This window comes from Bos mutus, chromosome 18, assembly GCF_027580195.1.
Source record: "Bos mutus isolate GX-2022 chromosome 18, NWIPB_WYAK_1.1, whole genome shotgun sequence".
Lineage (NCBI taxonomy): Eukaryota > Metazoa > Chordata > Mammalia > Artiodactyla > Bovidae > Bos > Bos mutus.
This window is the reverse complement of record NC_091634.1, coordinates 4,700,694-4,719,212: the sequence shown is the minus strand read 5'-3', so window position 1 is coordinate 4,719,212 and position 18,519 is coordinate 4,700,694. Positions and strand designations below refer to the sequence as shown.

Below are 18,519 nucleotides of genomic sequence, written 5' to 3'. Positions count from 1 at the left end.
CCCACAGTCACATCAGTGTTTATTCTCCGTGAGCTGGTCCCACATAGACTGTGACGCCCTCCCCCTCGCCGCCCCTTGGAGTGGCCCGGGGCCGAGCCCCGCCTCCAGCCCGGCTCGACCAACCCTCGCCCAGCTCCGGGAGCTTCATTTGCATTTCCGGGAGGTGCGGCCCAATGGGAAGGCGGCACCCACCGCCCTCCCGAGGGGGCGGTTCTCCCGGTGGACTGCACCACTCTCGGGACCCGGCGACGGGGGGAGAAAGCGCGCCTGCCAGAGTCCCGAGGACAGGAGAAGAGGGTGTCTCCGCACAGCGCAGGGTGGCGAGGTCAGCGGAAGAGGGGGTTCTGGTCTTGGAAAAGGCCCAGCAGCCCGCTGTCGGGGCTGGGCTCCTTGACGAGCTTCTGGATCTGTAGGGGGAGTCAGGAGTCAGGGGTTTCCGTCTCCACAACAGATCATTTTCATCTCCCTCGCCGCACCGCCCGCCCCTCCCCCAACCCCCGGGCAGTAACTGGCCAAACTAACCGCCCCCTCCCCTCAAGACTTTTGCTGGTGGTCTCCCTTTCACCACAGCTACCAGGGTTAATGCCTGATTATCTGTCACCTGGGCCCACCTTACCGGCTTCGACCACTGAGGGTGACTGACTGTCCTGGGGCTTCCTGTGTACACCTACTTCTTAAGTAATCTCCCCTCAACTCTCAGGTCCAGCCCACGCCTTGTGCCTCAACTCTGGAGGCACTTATGCAACTGCCTCTTAGATGCTGGTGGTCATTTGACCTTCCACCCCCTCCCCCATCAGTGCACAGCCTGAGCGGCTGTGCTCAACCTCTCTGGGCTGCCTTTTCATGGACTGCACCCACCAGCAAGTCCTCTCATGCTAACCTACAGAAATTACAAAATGAAAGTGAGCCAGGCCTGTAACTCTGCTGCCTCCACCCTCGTTTCCCTCCTTCCTACCCCATGTCCATTAGCTGCCCAGCGCCACACACAGATCTGACAGTGTCCAGATCCCGGGTGCAACTGCACCAGAATCTTTGGGAAGACTCCACTCTGGCTTCTCCCAGCCCCCCGCCCCTCCTGCACCCTGAGTTCACCGTGCCCTTCTGTGGTTCCTTGAATAAGTCAAGCTTAGTCCCACGTCCAGGCTTCTGCCCTAGCTGTCCACTCTGCCAAGACTGCTTTTCGGATGACCGGTTGCTCACCGCCCCCACTTCAGGTCTTCGCTTTAAGGCCACCCCCAGGAGGGGCCTCCGTGCTGCCGGCCCCCATCTCATCTCTCACACACCCCACAGATTCCCTCCCCAGCTCCTGGCCCCCATGTGAAACTGAATACAGATTGTCTTTTTCTGCGATTGTTCCTGGATCTGCCACACTGGCTGGCACACAGTAGGTGCTCAGTAAATGCTCAACAGACCTGATCTAAGAGGAGGAGAAGGGGCAGATCTCAGAGGACTGGGACATTGGCATATTCCGTTACCCTAAGGGCCAAGGTGCGAAGCCGTGGCTACCCAGTCAGACCTGGGTACTGGGAAGGCCACTTGGGTGGTGGCTGTGGAGGCTGGACCGGGTATCACAGACTGGAGGAGGAGGAGGAGGAGGGGTGCTGGGGAAGGGCCGGGTGGAGCTGTTGACAGGGTCCCCGTGGCTCCCTTCCATCTCCACCTCGCTCTAAAGTCCCCTTCTTCCGGGAGGCCTCTGGACCACCCTCAGCAACCCGTCCTGGCACACCTGGCCCTCCCCTGCTTTCTCTCTCTCTCTCTCTCTACAGCCCTCAGGGCCAGCCGGCTTCTCCCCTCCGGGATGTACGGTGTTGACCTGCAGTCTCCCCTGGGGGCGGCAGCCTGCTATGTTCCCGGATGTATTCTGCCGCTGTACCGTGGGCGCTGAAAAGGCATTTGCTGTTTGTGTGGGAGAAGGGGGAGGTCGGGTGTGGGGGGGTCCAGTACCTCCTTGAACTGAGGGTGGGTGGCGTCGCCCACGAGCTGAAAAATGAGCCCCTCGCTGGTGGAGAGGAAGGCACCGCTCTGGCGCAACCGCGACAACGCCACCAGCCGGTCCACCTGGCTGAGGGGGTGGGAGAGAGGGTGTCTCGGTCCCTACCCCACGCCCAGACAGCCGGTGAACTCAGCAAGGATCCACCCCCGGGTTCTCCCTGGGTGCCCCAAACCCAACCCACACGCACCTCACCCCTGAGAAGAGCTCACCTCCGGGAGGTACAGGCGTCCACCACCACGTGGACCTGCAGCCCGCGATCCAGGAGGTCCAGGGCCGTTTGCTGGGGGCGGAGAGAGGTCAGGACCACCCCAGCCAGGAATGACGGGGGCCAGGGTGGGGCTGAGGGCGGATCAGGGCAGGAGGGGTGCGGATTATAGCGGTATGCTTGGCAGGACAAAAGCCCAGGGATCCTGAGTGGAGTTGAAGGTCCCAGGTCAGGAGGGGAGCCACGGGTCAGGAAGCAGTGTCCAGGGTTCTGGGTTTTCAGGTTGGGGAGGTCCCAGGTGGAAAGGAGGTCCCAAGGGTCAGTGGGGGTCTCACCAAGATGCAGGCTTGTGTCTCCACGCCACAGAGGAGCACAGAGCGCAGCTGGGGCCGTGCGTCCAGCTCCTGCTGCACCGCAGGCACCATGCTGAAGCAGGTCTTGGAGTATGGCTGGAGGCCCTGGGCGCCCAGCTCGGGCACCGTGGGGCCCAGACCCTGTGGGTACTGCTCAGTCAGCACTGTCGGCACACTCAGCAGCCGGGCCACCTGGCATGGGGGTGGAGGAGCGCAGGTCTGAGCCCAAAAGGGGCTTCGGCCTGGACTCCTGGTCTGAGGGAGGAGGCATGGGGTCTGGACCTGGGTCCGAGGGAGCAGGGCTGTACCTTGAGCATGCGCGCAGCCACAGAGACGATCTGACGGAAGTACACGACGTGGCGGAACTTCTCCTGCATGTCGCACAGGAAGAGCATGGAAGATCCGGGAAGGACGCGGCCCAACGCGGGCCTCGCAGCTGCCATGTCCTGGAGTGGACAGAGGGCCCAGGGAGTGCGGTTAGGCTCGGAGGGGGCTTCTCTGCATGTCCGGGGTCCACGCACTCACCCCCTAGACTCCCACTGTGACCCTCCCGCAGCCTGGAGAGAGATTGAGGCTCTGAAGTCCCCCGGAGGGCACGGTCAGCCCCTGAGGGGTCGGGATGGGGTCCTGAGGCAAAGCTGCACACCCACCCACCGCCCACCGCCCCCACCCTCCCCACCCCACCCCAACCCGCGATCCCTCAGGTCTGATTGCCTCTCTGAATGCAGTTTGCCCACGCCTGAGACTCACTAGCTGAACCCCGCCGCCTAGGGGTCTTAGAAAGGCTGGGGTACCCACGACGTGTAGTATTCGGCCACGAAAAGGAAAGGAGCGCGGACGCCCCTCGCCGTGAATGCTGCCGAGTCACAGAGCGTGGCGCAGGAGTCCCTTTACATGGACCGTCCACAGAGACGGAGCTGGCTGGGGCGGGGTGGGGTGGGGTGGGGCGAAGGAGAGACTGAAGAGGGGCACGGAGTTTCCGTCTGGGGAGATGGAAGTGTTTGGAATCAGATAGTAGTGCTGGGTGCACAATATTAGGAATATACAAAATGCCTCTTAATTGTATACTTTAAAATGGTCAGGATGGTAAGTTTTAGGTTATGTATACTTTGCCACAATTTTATTTTTTAAATTGTTTTTATTTTGTTTAATTTCTGTGTGGCAAGTGTTCCCCAACCAAGAATGGCACCCATGCCCTCAGCACTGGAAGCACAGTCTTAACCCCCTGGGCTTCCAGGGGAAGCCCCTCCCACCATTAAAAAGAAAGCAAGCAATGTAAAAATTAAGGGGGGCACTGGTAGAGTCACCTGGGCAGCAGCCCTTTTAAAGGGGAGGACCCTGAGGTCCAGGGGAGGGGTCCATGAAGGCGGAGGTGCTGCGGGGACTAGAGGGGTGACTGCCACCTCTCCCCATCAGGGCCCTGGACACCCCGAGTCTCATGGTCCCAGCCCATGTTCCCAGAGACTTGTGTCTCTGGTTCCTGGAACTGCTGCACAAACGAGGAGTCCTGGCTTGTGTCTGCAGCTCCCCCCACCTCTGCATGTCACTTACTTATTTGTTAATTTATTTAGGAAACAAAGGCCCTGCGGACCCAGTGCACCCAGTGGAGGGCAAGCCAGCTGACCCTTGCTCAGGGCAAGTTTCAGTGTCGGGAGTCCCACAGGTGCTTTTGGTTATTCTTTAAACTGAGCACATCTACCACTGAAAATGTTTCCTACATGTGGCATATCTAAAGTTTAAAACTTAGTGGATGGCTAAAATGGTGAATATTATGCTATGGGAATTTTGTCTCTAAATACAAATGGAAGGGAAACTCCCTCAAAAATGAAACCACACTGCATTACTTCATTGCGTAGTTACAGCTGTGGCCAGGGTGAGGATTTCTGGGGAAGCTACTCTGTCTTGGCAGAGTTCTCCCAAAGAAAGTGAAGAGAGAGAAAGCAATCTTTTTGAAAACACACAGGTGACCCTGTTACCCCATCTTAGCTCTCCCCCAGGCCTCATGGCTTTTCTCTGTCTTCAAGACTAAGAGGTACCTTCCTCCCACAAGGCGCTGGACTGCCACATCCCCCTTCAGGGCCTTTGCCCAGGCAGCTGCCTCCACCTGGAGGGCTCTCCTCACTCCGGTTCTGGGTGGTACTGGTAACTCTCCAAGAGACTGGAGGGACAGGGTCAGGAGCGGGTGGGGTGCTGGAATGTCCGAAAGCCTGTGACGGGTGCGCCTGCAGAGCTGGTAGGAGTGTAAACTGCAGCAAGCACCCCCTAGGGAGAACCATGTGCCCACAGTTCTCAAAATTACAGAGTCACAAACCCTGTGACCCAGGGAACTCATGCCAAGTGTTTAGCCTAAGTGCATGCCTGCAGACATGCCTTGAAATGACACAAGTTATTCATTATGGGACAAGGTTATTCACTATGAGACCCCCTCCCTGAGCCAAAGAACAGAAATAAATCTAAACATCCACGGTTAGGGCACTGGTAATCACAAGCAAGATCTTTAAGTAACCATGTGGAGAAATGTCTGAGAGATGTTAAGGAGGGGGGTGACGGGGCACAGATGGGACAAACATAGTGTGTAAACAGTGCTCCCATTTGTGCCAAAATGCAAGAAGGAAAAAAAAAAAAAGCCTGCATACTGCTGCAGTCCGTATTTGCTCTCTGGCGAGCAAGTAAGAACAGGCTTTTTCTGCAGGGACAGGTCTCTGAGGGGCAGAGTGTGAAGGATGTTTGACCACTGTATGTAAGACTCTGTTGCTCTTGAATTTTTGACAGTGTGTAAACAGGTTCTCCAGTCAGGTAAATACAATATACTGAATACAATACAAAACGTTTACATAAGGCAAGAACCCAGCCAGACCCATCGGTGGCATTAAAGTCATGATAATGGTTGTCCTTGGGCAGTAGTGATGAAGGAGGGGCTGGGACTTCGCGTCGGGGGTGTTTGGTTTCTGCGTTTGTATGCTGTTCGCATACTCTTGGTGAAGTTAGGTGAGTTGTGTATCTGTGATTTGTACTTTTCCCTACACGTGTAATAAACTTCCACAAGAAAGTTTTGAAAATAGAAAACAGGGAGGCCTCGCTGGCAGCCTGTGGGGCTGGACTGGAGGTGGAGGCCGGGAGGGCAGGGTCCAGTCCAGGCAGCCGGGACGGAGAGGAGGGGGCAGGCGGGCCTGGTTTCCAGTCGTCAGAGGGTGGGCTAATTCCCTGGAGAGCCCACCTGATTGAGGCAGAGGAGATGAAACACGTGGGGGCGGGGCCTGGGCTGGAGACAGAGTTTGGGGGTGCTCTAGGGGAGTGATGAGGATCCAGAACGCAGCTCGGGGCAGAGGAAGCCCGAGGTCGGGCAGAGGAGCGGCCCGCGATGGGCGGCCACCTGCGGAGCCAATCGGTCTGTTCAGATCCCCCAGGTGGCCCGGGCGGCGTGCGTCCGCACCCAGCCTCGCTGGCTGTGTGACCCTCAAGTTTCACGCTCCGTCTGAGCCGGTTTCCTTCTTGGGGAAACACCCTCCGCGCAGGGGTGATGCGGGCACTCGACGCGGGGAGTGGAATCGGCCCTGGCCAGCCACTAGTGTCGGGCGTGGGCAGGAGTCCTGCCCCGGCCGCGTCCCCTCGGCCCCGGATGGCCCCGCGGAGCCTCGGTCTCCCCAGCGGCGGGCAGGGAGGTCGGTCCTCCCGCAGCGCCGGCGGGGCCTTACCCGGAAGGCGCCAGAGGAAGCCGAGCCTGCCCTCCGCAGGTGAGGCTTGCAGTCACTCACCCGCTGCCGCCGGACTCGCGCAGCTCGGCTCCTCCAGTACGGTCCGCAGGCCGGGTCAACGTTTCTCACCTTCTGGATACGGAGCCCCACCCCGCGCCCTCCACGTCCCGCCTCCAGAGCCGATCCGCCCAATAGGCACTCGCCTAGCTCTGCTCCGCTCCGCTGGCAGCCAGTCCGAGAACGCCGCTTCTTCCCACCCCTCCTCGGGGGCCGTGGGCCAGGCTGTCCGTTTTGAGAGCGTGATTGGCTCGCCCTGGAGAAAGGCAGAGCGTCAGGCCAATGGGGAGTCCCAAAAGGCACGCGTGGCGTGTCTAAAGGCGGAGCGGTGCGCCGGGTACAGAGAACTCTGGACTGCAGCCGGAAAGGTTAGCGGGTCGTGATCAGACTGACTGTCAAGTTCGAAGGGCGAAGGGCGGGGAGTGCGCGGCGCAGGGGCAGACCTTGGGTCCGAACCTGGCCCTTCTAGCCAGAGACAGAAATTTAGACCCACGCACTTTCCAGGAAAGGGCTATAAAGGCGCGACAAGCCAAGAAGTCCCTCCCTCTCCGCGCTCTTTCGTCTGTTCTCTTGGAGCCTCAGTTTTCCCTCTCACAGCACCTGCCTCTTCGGGTGGTGTCCTAATGTTTAGACGGTGCTTGGAAGTGGGGTTGCGAGAAAGGGGTTGAGAGAGAATTTCCCATCACTTTTGGAATAAAAGCCAAACGAAAAAGCAAGAGAGTTCCAGAAAAACATCTATTTCTGCTTTATTGACTAGGCCAAAGCCTTTGACTGTGTGGATCACAATAAACTGTGGAAAATTCTGAAAGAGATGGGAATACCAGACCACCTGACCTGCCTCTTGAGAAACCTGTATGCAGGTCAGGAAGCAACAGTTAGAACTGGACATGGAACAACAGACTGGTTCCAAATAGGAAAAGGAGTATGTCAAGGCTGTATATTGTCACCCTGCTTATTTAACTTATATGCAGAGTACATCATGAGAAATGCTGGGCTGGATGAAGCACAGCTGGAATCAAGATTGCCGGGAGAAATATCAATAACCTCAGATATGCAGATGACACCACCCTTATGGCAGAAAGTGAAGAGGAACTAAAAAGCCTCTTGATGAAAGTGAAAGAGGAGAGTGAAAAAGTTGGCTTAAAGCTCAACATTCAGAAAACGAAGATCATGGCATCTGGTCCCATCACTTCATGTCAAATAGACAGGGAAACAGTGGAAACAGTGGCCGACTTTATTTTTTTGGACTCCAAAATCACTGTGGATGGTGATTGCAGCCATGAAATTAAAAGACGCTTGCTCCTTGGAAGGAAAGTTATGACCAACCTAGACAGCATATTCAAAAGCAGAGACATTACTTTGCCAACAAAGGTCTGTCTAGTCAAGGCTATGGTTTTTCCAGTAGTCATGTATGGATGTGAGAGTTGGACTATAAAGAAAGCTGACCGCCAAAGAATTGATGCTTTTGAACTGTGGTGTTGGCGAAGACTCTTGAGAGTCCCTTGGACTGCAAGGAGATCCAACAAGTCCATCCTAAAGGAGATCACTCCTGGGTGTTCATTGGAGGGACTGATGTTGAAACTGAAACTCCAATACTTTGGCCACCTGATGCGGAGAGCTGACTCATTTGAAAAAACCCTGATGCTGGGAAAGATTGAGGGCAGGAGGAGAAGGGGACGACAGAGGATGAGATGGTTGGATGGCATCACTGACACAATGGACGTGAGTCTGGGTGAACTCCGGGAGTTGGTGATGGACAGGGAGGCCTGGCGTGCTGCAGTTCATGGGGTCGCAAAGAGTCAGACCGACTGAACGACTGAACTGAACTGAACTCCAATTTGCTGTGTGCCTTTTCAGCCCCTCAACCGCCCACCCGTCTGTCTTACACTCTCCTCCAGCTCACTCTGCTCCAGCCAGGCTGGTCCCCAGCGTCCCACCTCAGGGCCTTTGCACCGGCTGGTCCCTCTGCTCGAAACCCCAGACTTTTCCACAGTACCAGTTCCTTGTCATTGAAGGCCTTCCCTGACCACCCTGTATCAAGGAGTCACCCAATCGGGTTGCTATCCTATCAATATTTTCTTCCCAGCACTAATACCAATCTGAAATTGGAAATTTATCTTGCCTTAAAAAAAAAAAAAAAGTATAGATATACTCATTTATTTTCAGCGCTCCCAACTTTATCCCCCACCCTGCCATGTCAACTCCGTGAGGGCAGAGATGTCTGTTTTATTCACTGCTGAGTCCTCACACCCAGATCTGGGCCTGGTATGCAGTAGGCAGCCCGCAGATCTTTGGGAATAAACAAGACAAGACCAGACATTAGACAGAGCTGAACCAGGGTGAGAGGGTGCCGGGGGTGGGGGGACAGTCAACAAGGAGGTGGGGCTGAGCAGAAAGAAGGGAGAAGGTGAGAAAGGGAGAGAGCACCCCCTCCTCCATCCCAGAGGCTGAACTGGGAGCCCTGGACCTGGGAGAAGACCCTTGAGGCCGAGGCAGGAGTCTGGGCTTGATTCCTGTGGCCAGAGGTTGCCAGGAGGGGCGTGGATGGGACAGAGGACTGCCTGGCAGGCAGCTGAGGAGCTGTCATGGCGGGGGCTCTGGTCCCTCTGGGAGCCTGGGCTGGGTTGTGATTGGGTGTCACGGAAAGTAGGTCCCCCAGCCTGCAGGGGTACCCTGAGAAGGGCAGGCACAAGACACCTCCCACCTGCCCCCGCAGCGACCCTCAGAAGCCAAGAGCTCCTCCCCTCCCCCCAGGGAACGTGGTGGAGGGAGCAGGGGGTCGTAGAGCAGTGTGTCCTGCCTCAGGGCCGGCTGGCCCAGCACACAGAGGGACAGGTCAGATGGCGCTGAAGGACACGCTGGGGGGAGCGCAATGTCCTCAAAGAGGTCGAGGGTGGAGGCGTCCAGGGCAGCGAGACTCAGGCTGGGGCCAGCATGCAGTGCCTCGGTGGGTGCCACAGCACAGGCCACGCCCAGGAAGGGGGAGGGAGGTGGTGGGGGCGGCCTCTGGGGCGTCAGTCTCTGGGGAGCTGCCTCCTGGGACAGAATGGACATGGCCAGGTGCTGGGTGGCAGCTTCGATCTTGGCAAACTGCCTGCGGAAAGAGCCGGGCGTTACAGGGGTGACCATGAAGAAATCCCCTCCCGTCTGCCATCCCAGGAGTGACGTGTCTCTGCTCTCCCTCCCCACTTGTCTTTACGCTACTGTCTCTGCCCTGGGTCCATTTTCTTGAGTCCCACAGTTCAGTGTCTCTAACCCATCCATGGGCTTTCCTGGCGGCTCAGATGGTAAAGAATCTGCCTGCAATGTAGGAGACACAGGTTCGATCCCTAGATGGGGAAGATTTCCCTGGAGAAGGAAATGGCAACCCACTCCAGTATTCTTGCCTGGGAAATCCCATGGATAGAGGAGCTTGGCGGGCTACTGTCCATGGGGTCACAGAGTCAGACAGGACTGATCAACTAACCCTTTGTTTCACTTTCAACCCCATCCATTGGGAAGCTATGAACAGCTGTGGGGCTTGTGCATTGCACAAGGAGGCAGGTCCCGTCCAACACTGTGCACTTAAAAATATTTATTTATTTATTTTTGTCCGTGCTGGGTCTTCGTTGCTGTGAGGGCTTTCCTTCCTTGAGGCTCACGGGGGCTCCTCTCTAGTTGGGGTGTGCGGGCTTCTCATTGCAGTGGCTTCTCTGGTTGCAGAGCACAGGCTCTAGGGTGCACGGGCTTCAGTAGTTGCAGCGTGAGGCTCAGTTGTCCTGGCTCCCCGGCTCTGGACACAGGCTCAACAGTTGTGGCGAGTGGGCTTAGTTGCTCCGAGGCCTGTGTGATCTTTCTAGACCAGGGATCGAACCCATGACTTCTGCATTAGCAGGAGGATTCTTTACCACTGAGCCACCAGGAAATCCTGGTATGTTTGGCATTTAGATTTATTCTGACCATATTCCAACATGGAGAAGTAAAAAATGTCTTAAGAGGTGCCTTCACAATTTTTTTTTTTTTGCACAAAGGCACTCTGTGGACTGGCAGCACCACTGTAACGTTGAAGCCGTGTGGATTCTGCTTCCTAAAGGGCTATGAATCTGCATCTCCACCAGCCCTCTCAGGATCGCCACCAAGCCCTGGCTGGGGTCCTGGCCTCCCTGGATGACCGCAGTAGCCACTGCACAGGTCTCCCCCAGTATCCCTACCCCTCAGTAGCAATGCAGGTGGATCTCGCACTGCACTGTGTCCCCCTGAAATTATATGTTGCAGTTTTAACCCCCAGCACCTCAGAAAGTAAAGTCACTCAGTCATGTCTGACTGTTTGTAACCCCATGGACTGTAGCCTACCAGGCTTCTCTGTCCATGGAATTCTCCAGGCAAGAATACTGGAGTGGGTTGCCATTTCCCTCTCCAGGGGAATCTTCCCAACCCAGGGATTGAACCCAGGTCGCCTGCATCGCAGGCAGATTCTTTACCACTGAGCCACCAGGGAAGCCCCAGGGCCTCAAAACGTGACTGCATTTGGAGATGGAGTCCTTAGAGAGGTGATTAAGTCAAAATGACATCATCAGGGTGGTTCGTAACCCGGGAGGAGGAGATGAGGACGCACAGAGGAATGACCACAAGAGAAGCCAAGGAGGAGGCCTCTCCCCGCCAGCACCTTGGTCTGGGGCCTGAGGCTCCAGAATCATGAGGTTGTTCTCAGCACCCCGCCCAGTCTGTCATGTTTGATCGTGGACTTTCCAGCAGATGAATGCAAAAACATGGTGTTGAACAAAAGCAGTGAGACTTAGTGTGTGCTGCTGCCGCGCTAAGTCACTTCAGTGGTGTCCGACTCTGTGCAACCCCATAGACAGCAGCCCACCAGGCTCCCCTGTCCCTGGGATTCTCCAGGCAAGAACACTGGAGTGGGTTGCCATTCCCTTCTCCAGTGCATGAAAGTGAAAAGTGAAAGTGAAGTCGCTCGGTCGTGTCCGACTCTTTTCGACTCCATGGACTGCAGCCTACCAGGCTCCTCCGTCCATGGGATTTTCCAGGCAAGAGTACTGAAGTGGGGTGCCATTGCCTTCTCCCAGTCAGTGCGTGACACCATAGAAATAAAGTTCAAAACCAGGCTAACTCGATCAACAGGGAGAAACGTCAGGATGGCGACTCATGGGAAGGAGATCCCACCAGGATCTCTGGAGGCAAGAAATGCCCTGTTACTAGATCTGAATGTTGATTTTATCAGCAGGTCCCCTTTGGGAAAAATTCATTAAGCTCTGCACGGATGATGTGTGCATTTTTTTTTGTACTATGTTAAACCTGCAGGGAAAGGTTTATTTAAAAATGTATCCGTTGGAACTTCCCTGGTGGCCCAGTGACTAAGACAGGAAGCATGCTGGGTCACTGATCAGGGAAGACCCCACATGCCCTGGAGAAAGGAAGCGGGAGCACCACAATCTGAGCCTGTGCGCGAAGCCCGTACTCCCCAAGGAGAGGAGCCCACGCGCGCACCTAGAGAGGAGCCCCTGCTCGCCACAACTAGAGAGAAACCCACACAGCCGCGAAGATAAATAAAAGTTAATTAATTTTAGAAAATATATCTGATGGGACTTCCCCGGTGGTCCAGTGGCTAAGACACACCGTGCTTCCAAAGCCGGGGCCCCGGGTTCGATCCCTGGTTGGGGAGCTAGATTCCCTGCACGCCATGCCGCAGGGCGCAACTGAGACCCAGAGCTGCCAAATAAATAATTAAAGTTTCAGTAAAGGAGCTGCTGCATCAGACATCTGTCTTTTGACTTTTCTGCAAGTTTGAAATTTTTTCACACGGAGTTAAAAAAAAAAGCGTGGGTGGAGGGGGATCCCGGGGGAGCGGGGCCTGAGGGGACACGGAGAGAGGAGGGCGTGGGTGGGGAGACGCGATAGGAGCTCGCCCCTGCCCTGGATCTTGTTGGGCCGCGCCTGCGTGCCCAGGGGGATGTGCTCACTGTGGGCGGCCTGGGCCTCCGCGGAGCCTGGGGCAGAGCAGCTGTGGGGGTGGGGAGGTCTGTGCTGCCGAAGCTGGCTCTGGGGGGTGGGGAGGACAGGCAGGGAGCTGGGGGGTGGTGGCGGGGTGCCAATCAGCGGCATCGCCATGGGGTCCAGGCTGGGGGGCAGGCTGAAGGTGGGGAGGGGTTCTTGAGCAGTTGGTGAGGAGGCCGGCTCTGGAACGTGGGGCGGACCGTGTTTGGGGGCAGGTGGGTCTTCCATCCTGGGCTCCCAGGAGGAAGGCCGCTTGCGGCAGGGGAGAAGCGGTTAGGGCAGGAGGCTCCCAGTCATTCACGTGTGGTCCAGGATGTCCTGCGGCGAGTCCCTGGAGCCACCCACCTCCAGAAAATCAGGAGCTTGGGCAAGTCACTTCACCGCTCTGTGCCTTAGTTTCCTCATCTGAAAAGGGAGGACTGTGAGAGCACCCGCCTCCTGGGGCTGCTGTCAGCAATTCCTGAGCTTATGCTCACTGTAACGGGCAACGGGGGCCAAAACTAAAGCACTTAGAACAGTGCCAGGCACGTGGGAAGTGTCCCTTAGGTTTTAGCTCCCATCGCCACCACCCTCATCCTTACCATCACCTCAGCCTCAGCACCATCACCATCGCCATCATCACCATCATCACCCTCACCACCATCACCCTCACCACCATCGCCATCATCACCCTCACCATCACCACCATCACCCTCACCACCACCACCATCACCCTCACCACCATCGCCATCATCACCCTCACCATCACCACCACCACCACCATCACCACCATCACCCTCACCACCACCACCATCACCATGATCACAGTCACTACCATCATCCTCACTGTCACCTTCATCATTATCTTCATCCACATCACCATCACCACCACCACCCTCACCACCATCGCCGTCATCACCCTCACCATCACCACCATCACCATCACCACCATAACCATGACCACCATCACCGTCACCACCACCACCATCACCGTCACCATCATCACAGTCACTACCATCATCCTTACCATCACCTTCATCATTATCACCATCATTATCTTCATCCTCATCACCATCACCACCACCACCCTCACCACCATCGCCATCACCACCATAACCATGACCACCATCACCATCACCGTCACCACCACCACCATCACCACCACCATCATCACCATCATCACAGTCACTACCATCATCCTTACTGTCACCTTCATCATTATCACCATCATTATCTTCATCCACATCACCATCACCACCACCATCCTCACCACCATCGCCATCATCACCGTCACCATCACCACCATCACCCTCACCACCATCGCCATCATCACCCTCACCATCACCACCACCACCATCACCCTCACCACCATCGCCATCATCACCCTCACCATCACCACCACCACCACCATCACCACCATCACCCTCACCACCATCACCATCATCACAGTCACTACCATCATCCTCACTGTCACCTTCATCATTATCTTCATCCACATCACCATCACCACCACCACCCTCACCACCATCACCACCATCACCACCATCACCATCACCACCATAACCATGACCACCATCACCATCACCGTCACCACCACCACCATCACCCTCACCATCACCACCACCACCATCACCCTCACCACCATCACCACCATCACCATCACCGTCACCACCACCACCATCACCCTCACCATCACCACCACCACCATCACCCTCACCACCATCACCACCATCACCACCATCACCACCATCACCCTCACCATCACCACCATCACCATCACCACCATCACCATCACCGTCACCACCACCACCATCACCCTCACCACGATCACTGTCACCATCATCACAGTCACTACCATCATCCTTACCGTCACCTTCATCATTATCACCATCATCATCTTCATCCTCATCACCATCACCACCATCGCCCTCACCACCCAGTCCCTCAGATGCTGTACCCAGGCAGGACTACAGAGTGGTCCACAGCATGGACTCAGACTGCCTTACAACTGTCTCACCTCTCTAGCTGTGTAGCCTTGGACAAGTCATTGCACCTCTCTGAGCTCCCCGTCAGTAATATGGGGAAAACAGAGAGCCTACAGTGCAGGTTTGTGGGAGTGGTAAGCGACCTGGCGTATGTCAGGGCCTTAGGACAGTGTACCTGGCACACAGTGGCCTCAAAAAATGGTCACTGTCACAGGGTGAGGGGCGAGCACAGGCCCGGGTTGGTGTGTGGGCGTGGACAGGCTGCGCAGAGACCCAGAGGAGCAGAGGTCTCCATCCACGTGCCTGGAGACAGGGCAAGGCGTGGCTCCCGCAAGAAGCTGACTGGTGCAGAGCTAGGTGGGGAGCTGCGGCTGGCAGGGAAACAGGGGCTGGCGGGGCAGAGCCTCTGTGCTGAGGGCCACGGGAGCCACGGGAGGGGTGCTCGAGCAGGAGAGAGGCCGAGTGTGCATGGTGTGTGGGTTAGAAAGGTGCTGCCTTCAAACCGCCCCGGAGTCGGACCCCGCCTCCATCGTCTGAGCCACCACCATCCCTAGCTGCCTGCATCCCCGATCGACAGTCTGGGGGTCCTTTCAGACCCCACCACGTCCCCGCCCAGAGCCCAAGTCCCTCCGGGGCCCACGAGGTCCCCCGATCAGTCCCTTCTCTGTCTTGAACCTGAGTCTGTCCCCTCACTCTGCTCCAGCATCCCCAGGCCTGCTCCCTGGCGCCTCTGGGCCTTTGCAGTGCGCCCCCTTCCAGGGCTGCCCCCCTCATCTCCGCAGGGCTACTCTCTCCCCTCCCCAGGAGGCCCTCCTGGACACCTTTCCCAAAATGCCAGCCCGCCCCCAGCACGCCCTCGGCAGCACTCACCACCTTCAAACAAGCCGTATTGTTTGTAAAAACTGAGGTAAATTTCACAGCACTTAAAGGGAACCATTTTAAAGCATGCAATTCAGTGGCCTTCAGTACACTCATGATGTTGTGCAAACACCCCCTCTAATTAGTTCCAGAACTTTCCATCACATCCCAGAAGGAGACCTGGCACCTGTGAGGCATGTCTGCCCAGCCCAGCCCCCAGCCCCTGGCACCCACCAACCTGCTTCGTGCTCTGTGGCTGGGTAGATTCTGGATATTTCACAGGAATGGACTTGCACAGTAGGGGGCCTTCCGTGTCTGGGTCCTTTCACTAGCCATCCTGGCACGTTGTAGCCTCGTATGGTGTCATTCACTTCTTTATTTTTTTTAAGTCTTTATTGAGTTTGTTAAATATTGCTTCTGTTTTATGTTTGTTTTTTGTTTTTTTTTTCTGGCCACAAGGTACATGGGATCTTGGGCCTCCCTGGTGGCTCAGACAGTAAAGAATCCGCCTGCAATGCAGGAGACCCGGGTTTGATCCCTGGGTTGGGAAGACCCCCTGGAGAAGGGAAAGGCTACCCACTGCAGTATCCTTGCCTGGAGAATCCCATGGACAGAGGAGCCTGGCAGCTACAGTCCGCAGGGCCACACAGAGTGGGACGTGACTGGGCGACTAACATTTTCACTTTCACGCTATGTGGGCTCTTACCTCCCTGCCCAGGGGCCGAACCTGCACCCCTCGCACTGGAAGGCGAAGGTAAAACCCCTGGACCGCCGGGGAAGGCCCCACTTCTTTATTTTGACAGTCCCTTATCAGCTGCCTCACCACTGGAACACAAACTCCATGAAGCAGAGAGTTTTTCTGGCTATGCCCGCGGCATGCAGGGTCTTGGTTCCCGGACCAGGGATTGAACCCACGCCTCCTGAGTGGAAGCACAGAGGGTTAACCACTGGACCGCCAGGGAACTCCCGAGGCAGAGAACTTTGCTTCCTACGGATGGGTCTCTGGGGCCGGGCACACAGTCGGCACTCCATAGGTGCATGTTGGGTGCATCTGGCCCCGGGGTCCCCTCTGCTCTGTGCTGTCTGGGCCTGGGTCCCACCCCAGCCCCTCCCAGCCCCCTCCCACCCTGCCCCCCTCACCTGCAGATCTGGTTGTGTAGGAACCGCCTGTGGTTGGGCCTCCTTTTGAGGGGCCTGGCCCGCCGCGGGTGCAGGGCGCGCAGCACGTGAGCAGCCGCCCCACTCACGAAGGCACACAGCTCCCGGGGGCCTGCCTCAGAGACTCCAGGGCCTGTGGGAGCCCCGGGGTGCATGGCTGGGGTGACGGAGTGGCTCCCCACAATGCTGATCAGAGAGCAGCCACCCCCGCAAATCTGCGAGGGGCGAGGAGCAGCCGGGGCTGGGGGCCCAGGGCCAGGGAGGGGCACAGGAAGAGAGACAGAGGGTGGGGGACCATACAGGGAGGGGGGACCTCAGTTGGCAGAGCAGGGCCCAGGGAATCGGAACCGTCCTGTGCCCTCACCCGGGCCCTGAGGTGTGAGGAGCCCATAGGTGGGGGTCTGATATAGGCCGGCCAGGGGGCAGGGAGGGGAGGGGTCATTCTGTGTGCCCCCCTCAAAGGCCCAATTAGCACATAGTTGGGCCTGGGATCTGGGACAGGCAGCGTAGGTGGGGGGGTCAGAGAAAAGCGCCTGGAGATGGCCAATTAAGGGGACAAAAGCCTCATTAGGGAAGCGGGGCCAGGAGCGAGTCAACCCCAGCGATTAGCCTGGAGGACCCGTAATTGCAGCCCAGGGGAGGGGGTGCAGGGAAGCTTGGGTGCCCAGCGCCCAGAGGAAGCGGGCAGTGCCCCCGGGAGGGTGCTGAGCGCCTCCAGCTGCGGGGCGGACACCCCATGTCTGCCCAGCCCCCGCCATGCTGCCTCCCCAAGCCTTCCCCCCACCTCTGTTCCAGGGCTCAGGGAGGCCTGCTCTGCCCAGGGCCTAACAGCTGTGGGGGGCTGGCATCTGGCGGGGCTGACTCCCAAACCCGGCCTTTCCCACCTCAGCTTCTGTGAGTGAGCAGGGGAGAGGGGTGGGGACTGCCTGCAGGCTGGGCCTGGCTGCTCAGGTGGGGGAAGGGATGCCAGCCAGACCTGCTGGGAGGGGAAGCAGAGACCCAAGCCTGGTTTCCCACCAGGTATTTCACTGAGGGGCTGGAGGGCTGGCCCTGGACGAGGTAGGGAGGAAGGGCTGGCTCCTGGGGCCTTGGCTGGTGTGGGAGGGGCCTCTCCACGTTTGAGAAGACCTGTAGGAGTTTGTGTTGGGAGGTTCATGAGCCCCGTGGACGCCCCAACACGTGGCCGCAAAGCTGACGGCTTCACACCATGCATATGGCTTCCCCTGCAGTTCTAGGTCAGGATCACGCTGGGTCCCCTGAGCTGAGGTCAGGGCGTTGCTTCTGGAGGGTCTGCTCCTGCCTTTCCCGGCGTCTTGAGGTCGCCCAGAGTCCTTGGCTTGTGGCTCCTGCCTACGTCTCCTAAGTGAGTCCTCCTCCAACGTCTCCTTCTGACCCCGCCCCTCCTGTCCCCCGTCATAGGGACTCACGAGGTTACCCCGGATAACTTCCCACTCTTCGCATCCTCTTCACATCCTCAACTCCGCCACGTCCCGCTCGCCACGTAAGTCACGTGGTTGCAGGTGCCGCAGGTTAGGACGTTCGCAGCTTTAGGCCACAGAGGGCGAGGCTTGGCCCCAGTGATGGCTCCTCCCGGGCTCCCCCTGGAGGCCATGGCAACTGGGTCAGTGGTTGCAGCCGCTGAGGCCGAGCCCGGGGCTGCCCGGGGCCGAGGCGGGGTGCTGGGCGTGCTCCGGCATCCAGGCAGGGAAACAGACGGACACAGCACGGTGAGGAGACCCCGGGGTCCCCGGTGCCTGACACGCTGCCCCTTGGCGAGGCCCCCTGCCCCCAGGCACGCACAGGAAGTCATGAGTGTCCCTGTTTCCTGAAGGAGAAACTGCGATCAGGGCATACGTGCACCCAAAGTCACGGCAACTGAGCTGGGATTTAATGGTGTCGGGAAAAAGCTCTCAGGAGGGAAACGAAGAACTTTCTGAAAGCTCTCATAGGGCTTCCCTTATGACTCAGCGGTGAGGAGGCTGCCTGCCAACGCAGGGGATGCAGGTTTGATCCCTGGTCTGGGAAGATGCCACAGGCCGCTGAGCAACTGGGCCAGCGCACCGCAACTACTGAGCCTGCGCTCTGGAGCCCGGCAACCGCAAGGACTGAGCCCACGCGCAGCAACTATGGAGGCCGCACACCCAGTGCCGGGCCCTGTCCTAAGAGAAGCCACTGCAGTGAGAAGCCAGCGCACCGCAACTGGAGAGCAGCCCCCGCTCACCGCCACCGGAGGAAGCAACCAAGACCC

General features: G+C 57.7%; 2 protein-coding genes across 4 annotated transcripts; both read right to left on the bottom strand.

Moving 5' to 3' along the window:
• Nucleotides 1-2: 2 nt before the first annotated feature.
• On the bottom strand, nt 3-6,406 carry ISOC2 (isochorismatase domain containing 2). Of its 3 annotated transcripts, XM_070387153.1 has the most exons (6): nt 6,247-6,394; nt 2,860-2,997; nt 2,534-2,743; nt 2,203-2,273; nt 1,945-2,062; nt 211-407 (listed from the first exon to the last, which is right to left on the bottom strand). In XM_070387153.1, exons 2-6 carry the CDS (start codon nt 2,992-2,994, stop codon nt 327-329), a joined length of 615 nt encoding a protein of 204 aa, XP_070243254.1. In that variant the 5' UTR covers nt 2,995-2,997; nt 6,247-6,394; the 3' UTR covers nt 211-326. The 3 variants fall into 3 exon arrangements, with proteins under 3 accessions (XP_014337056.2, XP_070243253.1, XP_070243254.1); XM_014481570.2 differs by lacking the exon at nt 1,945-2,062 and having other exon boundaries at nt 3-407; nt 6,307-6,406; XM_070387152.1 differs by lacking the exon at nt 1,945-2,062 and having other exon boundaries at nt 3-407; nt 6,247-6,397.
• A 2,443-nt stretch (nt 6,407-8,849) lies between these two features.
• On the bottom strand, nt 8,850-16,481 carry C18H19orf85 (chromosome 18 C19orf85 homolog). The gene is made up of 2 exons (XM_070387154.1): nt 16,254-16,481; nt 8,850-9,397 (listed from the first exon to the last, which is right to left on the bottom strand). Exons 1-2 carry the CDS (start codon nt 16,424-16,426, stop codon nt 8,941-8,943), a joined length of 630 nt encoding a protein of 209 aa, XP_070243255.1. The 5' UTR covers nt 16,427-16,481; the 3' UTR covers nt 8,850-8,940.
• Between the last annotated feature and the right edge of the window lie 2,038 nt (nt 16,482-18,519).

Excerpts from the sequence above, each read along its gene's own strand:
- ISOC2 (XM_014481570.2), bottom strand. The coding sequence starts at position 2,994 with ATGGCAGCTGCGAGGCCCGCGTTGGGCCGCGTCCTTCCCGGATCTTCC. Across the intron at positions 2,744-2,859 it reads TGGCTGCGCGCATGCTCAAG|GTGGCCCGGCTGCTGAGTGT; the intron begins GTACAGCCCTGC and ends CCCCCATGCCAG. Across the intron at positions 2,274-2,533 it reads AGACACAAGCCTGCATCTTG|CAAACGGCCCTGGACCTCCT; the intron begins GTGAGACCCCCA and ends CTCCGCCCCCAG.
- C18H19orf85 (XM_070387154.1), bottom strand. The coding sequence starts at position 16,426 with ATGCACCCCGGGGCTCCCACAGGCCCTGGAGTCTCTGAGGCAGGCCCC. Across the intron at positions 9,398-16,253 it reads CTACACAACCAGATCTGCAG|GCAGTTTGCCAAGATCGAAG; the intron begins GTGAGGGGGGCA and ends CTCTTTCCGCAG.